Source organism: Lepidochelys kempii, chromosome 9 (genome assembly GCF_965140285.1).
Source record: "Lepidochelys kempii isolate rLepKem1 chromosome 9, rLepKem1.hap1, whole genome shotgun sequence".
Classification (NCBI taxonomy): domain Eukaryota; kingdom Metazoa; phylum Chordata; order Testudines; family Cheloniidae; genus Lepidochelys; species Lepidochelys kempii.
Window position 1 is genome coordinate 100,842,251 of NC_136388.1, and position 16,789 is coordinate 100,859,039.

The window sequence follows — 16,789 nt, forward strand, 5'->3', positions numbered from 1 at the left end:
TGAGCCCCGGCACCTCTATCATTACAAATTAAGAACTGATTGGTCATAAAAGTCAAATTCAGAGCTTTTTATACTCTGTAGTAGTAGAGGAATTTTCATAGTACAAGTCACTCACTGAGCTGGCTATAGCCAAATGCAAGAGGAATATATCAGCAAGCTGAAAATGCTACAAGACAAATCTCAGGAATGTGGACATACTCAGTCACTCCACTTAATGTGACATCCCTTGATATTTAGCCTTGCTCTTGTTTCAATTGAACTATTCAGGGCGGGGGGGGGGGGGGGGGAGCTTGTTTTCTGCCAGGTCATTAAACTTGCTAGTTCTAGGGTTTGGCCTGTTTACTCAGGAAGGCACCCGAATGTCGGGGTAATACCTGAATACGAATGTTGGGTTCCTTCGCTGGAGAGCTCGGATGTCCCGCCAATAGCACAAATCCCCTCTTTTCTGTTGATGGCTTTTCTGAAAGTTTTAGCAATCTCGCTGCTTTTCAGCTCTTGGAAAACCTGCAGTTCAGAAAGTTTTGTTTAGACAAACATTCATTTTTATAAACTGGAAAACACATGTTTAAGCAAACATCGTGGTATAACCAGTAAACATAAGAATGGTTTAGCAAAATAATGCTGGATCTAAATTTACGATGGGGGAAAACAATGTGGTTCCATTAGATTTAATCACGTTAAGGAGAACAAACACCTACTGAAATGGCCTTAAGAAGCCATTACATACATTTATCACCATTTTAGTTCGGTTTCAAGAGGCCACCAGAAGAGCGCAAAACTCTGCAGTCTGAAAGCAAGCGTACATGCAGTCTCCATGTGAGCAAAACAATTCAGAAAGCTGTTGCACAATTGTAACCCAGTTTGTGTAAGCAGGACAGCTCATGGGATGTGCCTTTAGTTCACACAGATGTGACTTTGTCCACACCCCACAGAAGACAAAAACCTGAGATTTTTAAAGCACATCTGAGCAAGTGTAAAACAACATCTCTAAGAAGGACCGCAGCAGTGACTTTCCTACCATATTAGGCTATTGCTAGGTAACAAACTTTTCAACAGATCAAATCAATACATGCTCTTTATGTTTGAGGTCAACAGAGAATCTTCAGCATGGAAAAGTTTATGCTGGGATTTCTTTGTAGATATTAATGTACTATTAATGTCTATTGAACTACTGATTAGGAAAGAAAAACTAATTAAACATCAAGAAATCATCTCCTCAGAGGTGACCTCTGCCTAGAACTATCATAACCTAATCAGCTGTCCAAACCTTCAAGAGCTCACCATTTTGCTCTCCTCTTGCTAGTCCCTGCTGAGTCCCAGTCCTATTTGCTCATCTGTGTGGGCTTACAGCAATCTCTGTATCACACCTTGCATCTTCCATGAAATATTTGCCTAAGTGAGACTCAGTCATCCTCTTGGGGTTTTGACAATCATCCAGTTTTTCTGCGCTCTTACTGAAAGCTTCCCAGCTGGCACATCCTACTGGAAAAGCACCCAAGAGCTTTCAGCTCCAGCTTCTGCTCCGCAGAGGAACGCTCTCCATGCAGGACAGCTTTGCCTCTTTCCCTGGTGCATTAAAGATACATGGTGTCTTCTCGTATTTCCCTTTTCCTCTCTACAGTTACCAGGTACACACATTTCCCCCTCTGCTTCTCTTGTGTAAAAGGCACAGTTTTGGCATTGAGGAGCTGAAGATAAGCCCCCATTTCCTGTAACGATCTGGTCCCAGTGTGGCACAATTCCACATACCAAGCTGGAGCAGTAGCATTAGTCACACACAGTAGCTAGCCTGCCATATCCTGGCTAACTCAAAGCTACTACTTCAAGGGTGCCTTGTGATGGGCACCACAGATTAACCAAGGCGGCAGCAGGCTAGTCTCCCGTCGGGATTTCAGACCCATCCAGTATTTTAGCTTAAACCTAATGTTTACTCCTGTGTGCAGCTCTCGGCAGCCGGCAGCCTTGCTAAGCATTTCAGAATTCCAAAGGCAGCATTTGCGGGCATACTGAATGCAAGTCCAGGAGACCTGGGGTAATGTCAGAATCTCAGAAGAACGCTGGTTATGGAGCACCTTTCTAAAAGCCCTCAGGGCTGGGACTCCTCGTGAGGTTGGGGAGAGGAGGAAAGAAAAGAAAATGCATGTCAGAACATATCCCTACCCAACCATTCTCGATCGACTTCAATCCCCCTGAAGGGATTGACTTCTGTCTTCAGCAAGGGGCACCTACAGCCATCTCTGAAATGCTCTCAATATCGCATAGGTGTCAGACAAACTCGCATGGTGCTCAGGGTTCTGCCTGGAGACTCAGTGGCAAGGCTCAGGTAGGGCTCTCAATTACGGTCTCAGATTTCAGTGTCTGGTGCTCAAGCTCCTTCCTGCCCCCAGTGCTCACTATTCTCCCTCTAGAACTTCTCTGTCCCTTGCCGGTCTCAGCAATCCCCCTTCTTCTGGTACAACCCGTAGTGTGATCCTTTGGCATGGCCTGGTGGACTCCCTTGTCAGGGCAGGACTAAGCACTTCTCTAGTGGCCCTATCTATTTTTCAATTTTTTCTTGAATTGCAGTTCTGGTTGCAGAACAGGGCCGTTAGCCTGTCTTAACCAGGCAGCAGAGGGAAGCCCCAGTAGCAGAGCGATTGTAGCTAGCTCTGTGTCCCCATTCCCTACTCCTTAAAGCCCTCAGCCCCGGAGACATGGCCAGTCAGCACAGCATTAGACACCATGCTGAATCAGCCCCTGCTGCCACCAGGATGGGGTAGCACAAAGGTAGCATTTAGCAACATCGCCCCTCCCTGCATCGCTCCTGTGCCAGGGACAGCTTGGCTGGACCAGAGGATCCAGGCTCCACGGGGTTAGGAGTGAGTTTGTGCCACAGTTCTTTTTATTACGAATTTGGAAACGTGCAGCCTCACACAGTGAAGTATTTGTTAGACTATTCAAACGGACCCTTTTAAATCCTCTTTTAAAAGCACTGCACTTCAGATGGCATGTTTACTACGACCGGTCTGCAAACCGTTTTGAAAAGTAACAAGCTGTTCACTAGATGAATTACTTTCATTTTAATAAGTTACCTAGGTGTTTTTTCGTTTTATTTTCCACGACCAGTCAAGGAGCTGCTCCAGTACCCTACTGTTTAAGTCATTCAAATGAACACGGCTAGCCAACCCTTCATTTTAAGACCACTTTTTGGCAATGAAATCTTGGTCAACCTCAGATAAGTCTTCCTCCTCCTTCATATTATTTCTCCAAGTAATTATGCTGAAGCTGTAACGTTCCCTCTTTCTACACTTTAACAAACAAACTTTATAAGCGGAATTGTTGCTAAATCTGATGGTCTCCCCGCAGAGGTTAGTTGCTGGTAGGAGATCTTCATATTATGAACATACAAAATTATTAAACACTTCACTTATGGGGATGAGAATCTTTTAAACCGTGTTCCAGTGCAAGTTAGAATTATGAACCAGTGCAAACTGGCATTTGAAACATGCACCCAACATGCAAGTGCTCACAAACTGCAAACGAACTCCAACTTACTATTCAGCTCCGAACTCGAGAGTTCAGAGGGTCTGAAAATAACCGAGGGACAAAAAGGTAAAGCTAAGTTAAAAGAAATCAAGAGAAGTTGCACATAAAAACAGCTGTCCGTCTCACACCACACATTTAGTGGCATTGCTGTCACAACATCACTGTCAGAATGTAAAGAGGGTAGAGGGCGGCATTTAACCCGTCTTTCAGAGAAAGCCTTTGCCAGAAATACCACACTTTTTCTGATCCCTTTTTAGAGTCAAAGGCCAGATTCTAGATTTTTCTACCAGATCATCATGCTCTGCACTCCTCCTCCGAAGGGAAAAGCAGGCCAATGGTGAAAGTTAAATCAATCAGACCAGCAACTAGAACTAACCTCGAAGTGTACCTTATAAACCCGCCTCCCACCCTCATTTGTAACAAACAGAGAAGATTCTCAAGAGATTTGTAGACACATGAACTTGAGAGGTAAAAAACTTTCCTTTCCTTCTGCTCCACTAGTCTGGGGAACCAAGTATTAACTAGCCACAATCCAGGAACTAGGACAGAATTTAAGGCTTATCTATACTTAAAATTCTCCCACTGGTGTAGGTAATCCACCTCCCCAAGAGACAGAGGATAGGTCGATGAAAGAATTAGTCTGACGACTTACTACACGGTCTACACGGGGACTTAGGTCGGGCTAACTCCGACATGCAGAGGTGTGGATTTTCTGCACCCCTGACCAACGTAGTTAATCTGACCTAGTTTTCTAGTGGAGACCAGGCCTTAGCGAGCTGTGAAGTGGCATGAGCGCATAGATCCTATCATATCAGTTCTGGTTTGGGTCGGGGACCTAAAAAGTGTATGGAAAGATCAAGTTGATTTCAAGTCAGTATCTTCTGAGGTTTGATAAGTGAAAGAACCTTTCCTTCTACTCAGAAAACACCACCAAGTCACCCTAGAAAGCGACGACCCTTCAGCGTCTCTAAGACAGACAGTTTTCATACTGGAAAAGTTCTGAGACGTTCTCTGATCCATTCCTTCAAAAGTAACCCTGCTCTTTCCCCTGGGAAGGCCAGTACTTTAGTAGGAAAGGCTAGGCCTATTCAGCTAGTGTTTCTAGAAGCACAAGAATTACTGCAAACAGTCTTTTTAAAAAAAAAAAAAAATCAAGGCCTAATACAAAGTAGACAGTCTGATCAGGGTGAATGGAGTGAGGAGAAGTTACACCCATTATTATTAGACTTCATCTAAGGCAGTTCAGACTGTGTATTTGTCCCAAAACCCTATAGCAAAAACACGGTTAGCTCAATTGCAGGAAAATGCAGAAATATACTTACAAACACAAATTCTTCAAAGCTAATCTTCCCATCCTTGTTCTTGTCACTGTCAATCATAAGATTCTGAATGATCTCTCTCACTTTGTATCCTGGGAGAGGCAGATTAGCTTCCTTGAAGAGTTCATGCAGCTCATAATCACAAATGAATCCATTGCTGTTGAGATCTTTACATCATAGTGGGGAGGAAAAAGGAGAGAATTGTAGAAACAAGTTAATCCTCCTGGAAGTACATCCCTGTTGTCACCAAAATAAATTAACCCCAAATCCCCCAGCATGCCTTACTGAAATGTAAAAGGGGTCTAACCATTTGTTTTGTAATTTCTGTAAGGCACAGAGATGATGAGAATACTGAACAGGAGATAAATATCCTAAGTAGTCTACTCATTTAGATCCAAATCTACCTGTGTCACACAAACTTGCTGTTCATAACTGTAAACTGGATTCACCAAGAATGTGAATTAAACAGCAGGAACAAAAGAAAGGTTGCCCACGCTGACAGGAGCCAGCTGGTACATCATCATGGTTTTTTGTGAGACGTCTCATTCCGTGCATGACAAGGGTCAGACCTGGGACTTGGAGGTCCTGCATTCAATGCATGGACTTTAAATTTAGCAGGCAAGCACCAGCAGCGAGGCGCCGATCCTGCACGGACTAGCGGGCTTGACTTTACATGGTGCACGTAAGCCAGCTGCCTTCAGACTTGATCTGAATGGGATTGCTCACCATGCACAAGGTTTTGCATTGCATAAAAGTCTTTGTAGTACCAGTGCCCCCGGCTTGTATAAAACCCATTTTAATATATTTTCTGAATAAGAACGTACATCCTAAACACCTCCCTCTAATTTAAATTACTGGTGTAGGTTCCATGCTTTCAGAATCTAAACAGGTTTAAAAAAAATCAAATACAGAACTGATTAAATCACTTCAGTAACATTGCCATCTACTGTGAGCTGCCAAAGAGCGCTATGCAATGACATTTGGTTTGATAATCAGCTATCAAGTTACAGCGCCACTGGATACTCAGAAATAGGCTAAAGTAAACACCTCCTTGGGTAAGGAAGAGACTGGGACAAGGGACAAGACTTTCAGTTTATCTACTGCCTTTCATACAAATGGATCCCGCGTATTTTATCATCACACAATGCCATGTAGCAAATGTTTTCCCTGCCACCGATGTACAGGCATACGAGGCGTTGCATTACCAATTACCGAAGGTGCTGGGTCTAGCGCCCCCTACGGGTCTCATCTGGAAGACTGCTCCTCCACCACCAGCCTGAGGAGTGCTGGTTCACTGGCAGACCAACGAGCGCTACCTCCCGACTCACGCGCCATTCTTCCTCGTTGGGCACGGCTTCTCTTGGGAGGACTCTTACCAGGTATTAATAAAACCAACCCCCTGAAGGCTGACGACCTCACAGTTCGGTGTGTACAGAGCCTTCGCAGGCTCAACCGCAAAGGCCAACAGCGGCCCTGCGTCATTAACAGACTGTGCCCTACATCAATGCAAGGTGCGGGGGGAGAGGGGTTAATCCAGTTCCTAGGGGTGGGGGCCACTTCACCAGTGACCCCCTGGATAGCACTTAGACCAGGCCCAGGGGCAAGGCAGGGTATAGAAGCTGAGCTGCTGCCCATGTGGAATTAGGAGTTGGAAGGAAGGACTTCCCTCTCCGGTGCTGTCCACCGGCCTCCTCAGGAGCAAAAAAAGTCATTTAACATCCACAAGCACTCTCTGAAACAACAAAGGGCCTTGGTCCCAGAGAAAACGGCACAGACCGGCAAGTCTCCTAGATACAGCAGCTGCTCTTGTTTGAGAGCAAAGCAACTGCCCCACATCTCTCTTCCCCTCCTCTCCTCCCCCAGTACAGGCATTAGGGCAGTCGTCTTTAATTCTTTTCCCTTGACAGCTCTGCAGTTAGAGCCACCAGTCACATCCGCTGTGTATTGCCAAGACTGTCTCCCCCAGAGAGCTGGTCTGCTGCAGAAAACAGACTACACGCCTAGCAGCTCCGGCAGCCACAGGTATTTTCAGCTGGACTCAGCCAAATGCATCTGTGAGAGTCACACACGTAAGTTCTTCTGCCTTAAGATCAACAAGCACACCCTTAGTCTTCACTCCACATACTCTCTCCAGGAAGAGAGCGGTGCTTCGACGAAACGTGTGTTCTACTCACAACACAGCTGCCTTCCTACGAGCGCCCAGAACTTAAACAGCCTGCCCCAGAAGCAACGTCTGTCACTGGTGCACATTCAGATGCCAGGTTGTTGTAGACTCTACTGGATTGTGGCAACAAACAGAATTGCTCAGATCAGGGTTGGAAGGGACCTCAGGAGGTCATCTAGTCCAACCCGCTGCTCAAAGCGGGACCAATCCCCAATTTTTGCCCTAGATCCCTAAATGGCCCCCTCAAGGATTGAACTCACAACCCTGGATTTAGCAGGCCAATGCTCAAACCACTGAACTATCCCTCCCCAGCCAAGACCAAGCCAAAAAAATAATCATCAAGGTCAGTCTTTACTGATCTAACACAGACAACCACCTTTAAACAAAGAAAAGCCAACAGCACATTAAAATAACTGAAAAGCCTGATCCACTATCTAAATGACAGGTTTCAGAGGAACAGCCGTGTTAGTCTGTATTCGCAAAAAGAAAAGGAGTACTTGTGGCACCTTAGAGACTAACCAATTTATTTGAGCATGAGCTTTCGTGAGCTACAGCTCACTTCATCAGATGTTTACCGTGGAAACTGCAGCAGACTTTATAGTTATTTAACAACAGCGCTGTAAGCCTGATTAAATCTTGCCTAGCAAGTGTTCTAGTAAAGAAACCCCTCCCCAACCGGCTCCGTTTCCCAGTTCCATGTGGTATTTTAAGGAATTTCAGTAAGTTCACCAGAAAATGAAATGCAAATGGTTTAATGGCAGGTGTCCAAGGTACCATAGTACAACCCTGTAGTCACTCCTAAATTCTTCCTTAAAATGTAATACAATCAAAAGTATTCCAAAGTGAATTACTAAAAGATTAAAATCCTATTCACAACTGCAGCACTTAAAATAATGCTGACAAAATAAAACGTGCTTTAACCAAAGAGTAATTTTAGTGAAAAACACTGCTGTCTGGCCTTCAATTTTAGAACTTTATTCCAAAAATACAAGCTTACAAAGCAAGCTTTATTAAGCCCAGCAGTCAGATGTCATCAGCAAGCTATTTCCCCTGGAGATAAATCACAGCTTCTTTCATTAAAATGTCTCATTGCACAAACTAGCTCCTTAAGGCAGATCCTTTCACTACCTAGAAACCAATGAAAATGCCCAATGCATAAAGGAGGCAATTCACCCCCGTGTAGAGGGCCAGCTCTGGCCTTAAGTGGTACTTCAATTTCACCCCAAATCCCTCTGCAAATCAGTGCTAAGTCTTGGAGTCTTGGTTCACAATGACCCACCAGAACCTTCTGCACTCGTGCCAAATAAGTCAGATAAGCCCAGAGACACCTGTGCAGAGTTTTGCTGAATCTTAAGCTAACATTTGTCCAAGGCACGACTGCCAACCATTTTCTACAAAGGAAATGGCCAAGTACGCAAAACGCTGCCTCCTTGAAGCTTTAAATACAGACCTTAGCCAAGGCAGAAGGCCAGCTGGGATTTTTATTTCTATTCCTCATTTATTTTCCATTTCTGACACCTCAAACTTGTATCTAAAAAAGTATTTGCAACCCAGGTTTGCCTACAGCACATCTGTGTTTATCCAGAGGTGTCCCGGGACAGGTGACGAATGGGAGTTCACATGATGGGAAGCTAGTTGGAACGTAGTGAGGAAGTTTTACTTCCAAAGTCCTCAACCCTAGAGCTCAGGAAAGAGGCCAGCCAACCTTCAGTGCTGGCCAGCTGCTTTGGATCCCCACCCTGCATCACAGAGGAGAAAGCCTTTAATGCCAGCTGGCACTATTTGGAGCTCAGGCCTAAGTCAGAGGTCCAGCAAATCCTCCACTCCCCTAAAGGTACATACCACTCCAGGGATGTCACCAGCTGTGGGTTCACAATGTTCCCCCCCCCCGTATTTCTTGCAGAACAGAACAGAAACCACCATTTCCACAATTAGAGGAGATACCGTAAGCAAGGACAGGCCACAAGAGAGACTAATTATTTGAACTAGTTTGTTTCTAAAGCCCTGGTTTGCTCATTTGAAATCCCATCCGGTCTATACAAACTGCTTTCCACATCCTATCATCAGGTGCTTTCAAATAGATTAGATTTACCTTTAAAAACAGGCAGGAATAGTTTTACCAGAAAGGAAAGCTCTGCCCTCATAAGTGCCTTATTACAGAAGACATTTTCACTAAATGGCCGCTCATTCTCTTGTGAAAGGCATGGGGGGGCGCGGGAGGGGAGGGGAGGAGAGAGAGAAAGAGAGAGAGAGAGACAGACAGACAGACACCTGGAAACTTCTTTTATTTTGGAATGATGGGACAGCCTTATAAGAAAAACAAAAGGGCAACTTGATGCGGACAGATAATATAGAACTTCAGTTGTAGGGTCTGGCTCACCATCTCTTGGCAAACGATTTATTCTAACGCTCACCAACTCTAGCCAAAAGGCAAGGATCACAGACACACAATGCTACTTTAAGCTAGTCCCGTAACAGAGACATTTCAGCTGACTATACCACCATTTAAGCTTATCACTAAAAAGAAATCCTCATTTACTCTGGGATTTCTTGCAGATCAAAAATTATTCCAAAATAATCAAATATTTGCTTATTGGGGGAAAAAAAATAAAAATTTATTTATATCATCAACCATATCCTGAACGGCTGGTCATTTCAAAGGAACCTAATGGCACATTCTCTTAACCAGGTTCTCAGAACACTTGTGTAAAAAACGGATGATGAATTGACCAAGAATTCCTCCTTAGCCTGCAAGCAGACAGACCACGGCTAGATGCTTGGACACTACAGTTAGATACCCACGGCTGGCCTGTCTCCGCTGACTCCGGCTCAGGGAGCTCAGTCTGTGGGGCAGTAAAATTGCAGTGTAGCTTTCTGGGCTCGGGCTGGAATCCGAGCTCCGAGACCCCACGAGGCGGAAGGGCCCCGGAGCCCGGGCCCAAATGTCTACACCACAATTAAACAGCCCCAACAGCCTGAGCTCCACGACCGTGAGTCACCCGATACAGACGTGGTGGGTGTTTCATTGCCGTCGAGACTCACCCGGGCTACATCTACGTTACCACACACCACCGGGGGTAGCCGTGTAGCATGCTGCGCCCACACAGCCATGTGCAGTTACACCTGCCGGAGAAAGGCTCGGGCAGATGGGAGGCCGTGGGGGGAAGGCTCTCGCTGGCATCAGCATGTTGTGCAGTAAGTGGCCCGCGTGGACCCTGCTGGTGTGCACGAACAGCTCCCTTGTGCCGGTTAACAAGAGCACCCACTAACGCACTCTGGGAAGCTTCTAGCGCACACCAGCAGGGTCCACGCGGGCCAGTTAGTGCACACCGCATTGGGGGGACTAGAATTTGCACCCCACTCATGAGGACTAACGCACTGTGTAAACAAGCCCCCACGGTCCCTTTTTAGCTTAAGTTAGTGTTATGTAAATCTGATCCCAGCTCTGTTGGGTTGGATTGCAGTTACAGTGATTTACAGAGATATGCCAGGATCTCCTGCTTACTACTCTGATCAAAAACCTGAAACAAACAACATATTTTAAGACTCTGCATTTCGGTGTTGCCATTGGACCTTGTTTTATAGGGATATCAGTGTCCCAGCTGCTTTGCGATTGGGATTTACAACTTAAATAGTTCTTCTCCTGCCTCGGCTGCAAGACATCAGGCCGCACAGCAGAGGGTTTACAATACACAGAGGCTTTTGCATTTTCAGTCTTAACTCCTTGGCAACAGAGCAGTGGATTTCGGTTTTTAAAGTTGGATGGATACGCTGCCCCAGAATTGTAATAGTTTTAATGCAGTCAGAGTGGAAGCCAGGAATGCCCGGATAGCATCTAGCTGAATAACTGAGAAGCACCCAAGCACTTACAAAAACAGTTGAGAGTGACCCTGCAGCCTGGCTCTGAAACACCTTAAAGATCGGTTATGGAAAGCTACTATGTCGTTACTAGGCAGGGGAAAGCCACAGACCATCTTTGTGACAGAAAGCAGTAAGTCTACCATTTACCTTTTCATGGAAGGGGCCTAGTACCTCACTGGCATGGTCACCATTGCTCAGACCAAGTTGTAAGCTCCTGCGTAGCAGGTGAAGTTTCACATTTAGTTACAATGTGATTCAAGCACTCCAACTGAATACACAACGCCTGTTCTGGAGAAAAGTGAGAGAGTGGAGATATGGGCAGAAGAGAGGCTGTCGAGTTTGGGAAGGGAAACTGATAAGCAGAATGGAGATGCATATTACTACGGGCTATACAGTCTGGCAATCTTAACGAGAGAGAGACAGAGAGAGAAAACGAACGAACACATACACAACCTTAATTTGTATGGTCTGGAGACATAACCTTCTCCTTTCAAATTTCAGCAGGTCCTTGTGGTGACCCAATGAAAGTAACTCCCATAAAAAGACAGAGCTCTAGTCCCTCAACCACAGGACATTTACTCTTCCAGAGGCTTACTCCGCACTCGTTCCGGCACTGCACAATAGAGATTTTCAAAATGACAACAGCACATAGGATTCAAGACTTGTTTACAAGGGTCCTTGTTGTGTGCTGGCAAGTTCTAGTAGGCTACTGTACACCATCTCCACAAATTCACTGCATGCTAATCTCCTGCATTTCTGGATGCCCTCTACTATTTGGCCAGACTTAAGACGGGAGGTTGTCTTGACATCAGCTCATTATTAGCGGAGTAAAGGTTATTCACTGGCTGAAGGTCCCAAGTTAGAAAGCCTGTGCCAGAACCAACGCTTGGGCATCAGAAGAGCCAGGACTACAAGGAAGCAAATATGGAATCGTTCTAACAGGCAAACTACAGACTGTGAGCATTACACTTTGATGGAAAGGAAACTACAGCTCATCCAAAGTTTCCTATTTCTGCTGAAGGAGTCTCCACGCCCACATGCTGGACCCACTCAAAGGTCACTGCGATGATATATGGGCACCAGGCTCTGCCCATATGCAGGTGGCAACAAAACCACAAGCAAAGAAAAAATCAAAGCCACTTCAGCTCTGGCTCAGCTTCCTCCAGACAAAAAACTTAAAATAGCTTAAATAACAGGATGCAAGAGGGGAAAGTAAACCACACATTTCCTTTTAAGGATATGTGCTCTTGGCGTGACAAACTCCTTCAGCATCACAAATCCTCTTTATATTTGCTTTAATATACTTTCTGGAGCATTTTTTTATTGCCTTGCCGAAGCAAGCAAAAAATGTTGAAGTAAATTACAAATATTAAATCCTTGGTGTTTCCAAGCAGGAGGGCCATCACCTACAGAAGTACACAAAATCGGGAGAGAAGAAGTTGAACAGATTTTGTTCTGTACCTGTCTCCTAGGGGGGAAATGCTGCTCACATCCAAGTACAGACCAATAAAGAACCCAACATTACGAGACTGCCCTTATTTGAGATTTGGAGCAAGCCCCAAGCACTATGCATCACTCAAAATCTGGACACAGCCAGTCAGGGCACAACATTTCAGCAGCCCAAATCAAGTTACTGCCATAAGCTATTGCATTACAAGCACATCAATAAAGGGGCCATTTTAAAGGTTGCACTTTCAGCCACTGGTCCCTTCAAAGCTGCCATTTGCTTCTGTCCTCCCACTCCTCCCGCAACGACAGTCCCTGGTTTTGTAGGGCTGTTTGTCCACGCAGCCGAAACCTCCATTTTGTTCTCACATTCCAAACAAACCCCAGCTCTCCTCTGCCTGCTGCCTTTCCCCTCCATCGCGTGGCAGAGTCAGAGGTGGAGCACACCCGCCACGCTGGCTTTGCCGATGGCACGCACGCATCCCTCAGACGCTGGCAGGTCTGAAGAGAAAGGAGATGGCAGGACCAGTTCTGCACAGTGAAGCTGGCCAGGGTGTGAGTCCTTTTAAATCTGGATGAAGACAGTGAACCAGAGCAACCAGATTACTACCCCCTGCCCAGTTCTTAGAGAACCTTTCACAGGTGATCTCCTTCCTGAATTTCTTAATGGCAAGGAGAGATCTCGGACACTAACCAGCAGAACTGAAGCTAAGGGATTGTCTACACCTAAAACGCTACAGCGGAACAGCTGCTCCGCTGTCGCGCCTCAGTGTAGACACTACCTATGCTGACAGGAGGGATTTTCCCGTTGGCATAGGTGATCCACCTCCATGAAAAGCGGTAGCTGGGTCGACAGAAGAATTTTTCCCTCGACCTAGTGCTGTCTACACAGAGACTTAGGTCAGCTTAACTAGGCTGCTAGGGGTGTGGATTTTTCAAACCCTGGAGCGACGTAATTAGGCTGACCTAATTTTTGAGGGTAGACCAGGCTTAAGACAAACAAACAGTGACTGAGAACAGGGGTGACCATCAATGCTCCTTCTGCCTCGGAAAGGAGCACTGAAAGCTGCTGGTTTGGAAAGTTAAGCTAGCTACTCATGAAAACATGCCCGGTGTTCACAGCCTAGCACACAAGAAGCTGCTACGAGTTACCAACGTAGCAAGAGAGGGAGGTTGGAAAAGTGACAAGTGCCAGATGTTACATTTGTTCAATACTGCACCCAGGAGCTCTTAAGAACATAAGGCTATCACAACCATACCTCAGCCCAGGTGAGCCCATCTGCGGCTAGTGTCACCAGCACTATAAATGGAAGTCCACTGAAATGGAACAGCGATTTGCTAGATGCTATAATCAAAGTGGTTCTGACACAGAGTGTAGTTTCGCTTCATTGGCAGGATGCTCATAAAGTCAAGTATCAAAACTCCAGAGTGACTTACTTATCAGTCATTCCATGGAATTCCTCCTCTCCCCATCCACACACACACTTTCTAAAAACCCCAAGAGCTCAATTTTGCTACATTTGCACTCATGTCCAAGGATCGTAACTGGACTCTCCATGGTGAGAGGAGGATCTCTTTGGAAAGAGAGTTACATATTTTCACATTTGTAAAAGAAACTGAAGAAAGATTCCCAGAAAACAAGTCATAAATCCTGAGGCAAAAAAACCCCGTGACATTCAAAACATTTCAGATAGCTTCAGGCATTTCCATTGTTGAACCAGACTGCCCTGTGTTTTATGCAGACAAGATGGTTACAAGAGAGACAAGAAGGAATCAAAGGAATCTACTGAGGGACAAGGACTCCTAAGTCACCCTTGTTGTAACTGCCTGAAGATAGCAATGATGTTTCAAAGGTTTATAAGTCATTTTTAATTAAAGAGAGGCTATCTCCAGAATTACCAGTGACCTGGATTCTCCCAGAATAAAACTGTTTTTGACAGCGATCGTTGCGTATCTTAGATCAACCCTGCGCAGTAGTGTAGACAAGCTCTTACACACTGGTCACAAAAGAGACTGCTTTACTGTGTAGGGAGTCAGTGTAGTGATCCTCCCATTCTAGTGGGGACTCTTGTTAGGGGCTGATCTGAGATCACATAACTCATGAGCCTTTGGCACACAATGCATGGACCTCCTGGTGCAATCACTTGGCAGAGATTTACGCCCAAAGTGGTAAGGACATGTATCCTTGGAAATTCACTCAGCAACAATTAGTCCTTTTGCCCCACTACCTGGAGCATATCTGGGGGTAGGGCTAAAAGAACCAGATGGGAAAATGCACAAATTCACTGTCCAAAATAGCCATTTTAATTTCTGCAGACCAGAACTCAAACTTTTCGGAATGTGCCAAAGAGCAGCGAGCTCACGACAAAAGCCATTATGTACGTAACGCTCCTTGTTGCCTGGCTCGGTCTTTAGGGTATGTCTACATTTTGAATTTGTTCGAGCCTCTGCCTCCTGGTCGGTCAAAGTAAAACTCACTCATGGCACACAGTATGTGATGAAATAAAACAGAAGAGATCTCTGCATCACATACCTGAAAGACTTTGGGTTTGTTCTCTTAAATTTCCCTTCCCCCACAGCTCGTTCTTATAGAAATGATCAGTGAATAGAGTGGGGTTAAAAACAAAACAAAACAAAAACCAATTGGTATTTTTTTAAAGCCCAAAAAATATTTTTTATTTACAATTAAATACATTTTACTTTTTAAAACATTTAAAATGAAATTTGAAATTATGACAACCTAGGTTAATGCCGAAACTAAACTAAAATTATTAAAATCATTTCCATGAAATAAAAATATTAAGCAGTACATGTGGCTGCCAAAGTCAAAGCCCTGAACTAGTGGAAGTCACTGACTAAGCACCTCGAACCAAAGATGGCTGAAGAGCTCAGCCAGCTTTTGACAGCTGCAGTCTCTTCTGAAGGTTCAGAGAAGCGCATTTTCCGTTTATTGAACTAGCTCAATTCAGTGACTACTTCATTTAAAGCAGAGGAATCAATTGGGTGTTGAAAAAGCAGGAAATCTTGTTTTATTCAGAGACTGGAAGAGGGAAAATGGAGGTATGAGCGGATGAGACCAACAAATCCCCAAAAAAACCACAAAAATGACACAACCAGAATCCATCAGTTCAATTAATTAAATTCATTGTTTAAGTAAATCAGTTTTAAATTCAAATGCATCTTTTGAAAACTGTACTTGTTTCTTACAGATCCTGCACATTTAAGGTAGTTTTGTTTTAATAAATTTTGGTTTTCTGCATTTTTAATTGAATTCCAATTTCCATCCAAGTGCAGTCTGAAACAGATCATGCACAAAAAAATTTATCTTGTAAAATAAATGCATCATTCACCATTTTCTAACACAAAAATATAAGTTAACATATTATTCAGGTGGCTAACTTACATAATTAGCTAGCTAAATGTTTATAGATGTGTATCCTTCTGGTTAGGAAAAGAGTTCCAAATTCAGTGTAAAAGTTCTGTGTAGTTGCAAACCAATGTGTTGATTCTCAGGTGGTAACCCATTAAACCCTCTCTTTTAGTAAAAGAGCTAAGAAGTACAAATGCAAAAAAAAAAAAGTTTAAAATCAGTTATTTAAGTCATTTTGCTTTAAATGAATCCTCTATCAGTAAATAAAATGCCTTAGACCAAAGTCTCACCATGTTCATACAGCAGAGAGATTTCATACTGACTGATCTTAAACATGAGCTAACAGAGAAAGCTTATAGGAACACCACTGGAAGTGAAACACTAGGCCGGTCTTCATAGAAGGAGAAGAATTTGATCCCTGCCTACTTTGAAATAAGCCTGAAGCATGTGTAAAACAGGGACTTCCTCGTTGACTGAACGCTGCTTACCTCCCAGGGGAAACTCAATTAAAAAGTAGATGGACTCAGACCTCCTCACCTTCGCAATTCATTGTCACTTAGCACTAGATCTTTGTGGACTACCCTGGCCCCTAAAAAAGGTGCATTAGCAGGCCTAAATCCATCCAACAGAGGGCAGCAGCATACTCACACCAGAGTCACAATATGACAGCAGGAGAGTGAATTTGTGTGGGGGGGTGGAGGGTGAGAAAACCTGGATTTGTGCTGGAAATGGCCCACCTGTTGATCACTTTAGATAAGCTATTACCAGCAGGACAGTGGGGTGGGAGGAGGTATTGTTTCATGATTTCTGTGTGTATATAAAGTCTGCTGCAGTTTCCACGGTAAACATCTGATGAAGTGAGCTGTAGCTCACGAAAGCTCATGCTCAAATAAATTGGTTAGTCTCTAAGGTGCCACAAGTCCTCCTTTTCTTTTTGCGAATATGACAGTACCTTTCTAACCAAAGAATTGGTCTTCCCATAGCCACAAGTTTGGTGTCCCCACTCAGCCGATTCATGCTCTAAGAGCTGTGACTAGATCCTCAGTGCTGTGGCTTTCCTGCCAACTCTAATCCCAAAGGCCATGGGAACCTGCTTTCTAAAAT

General features: G+C 44.5%; 1 protein-coding gene across 6 annotated transcripts in view; it reads right to left on the bottom strand.

Moving 5' to 3' along the window:
• The window catches only part of PLS3 (plastin 3), an 87,947-nt gene that overhangs the window by 14,714 nt on the left and 56,444 nt on the right, over positions 1 to 16,789 (bottom strand). For all 6 annotated transcript variants that reach the window (XM_073358572.2, XM_073358567.1, XM_073358569.2 and 3 more), the window contains 2 exons: positions 4,848 to 5,011; positions 375 to 504 (listed from right to left, as the gene is read on the bottom strand). In XM_073358572.2, coding sequence (XP_073214673.1) covers positions 375 to 504; positions 4,848 to 5,011 — 294 coding nt within the window. The remainder of the gene's footprint in view (positions 1 to 374; positions 505 to 4,847; positions 5,012 to 16,789) is intronic.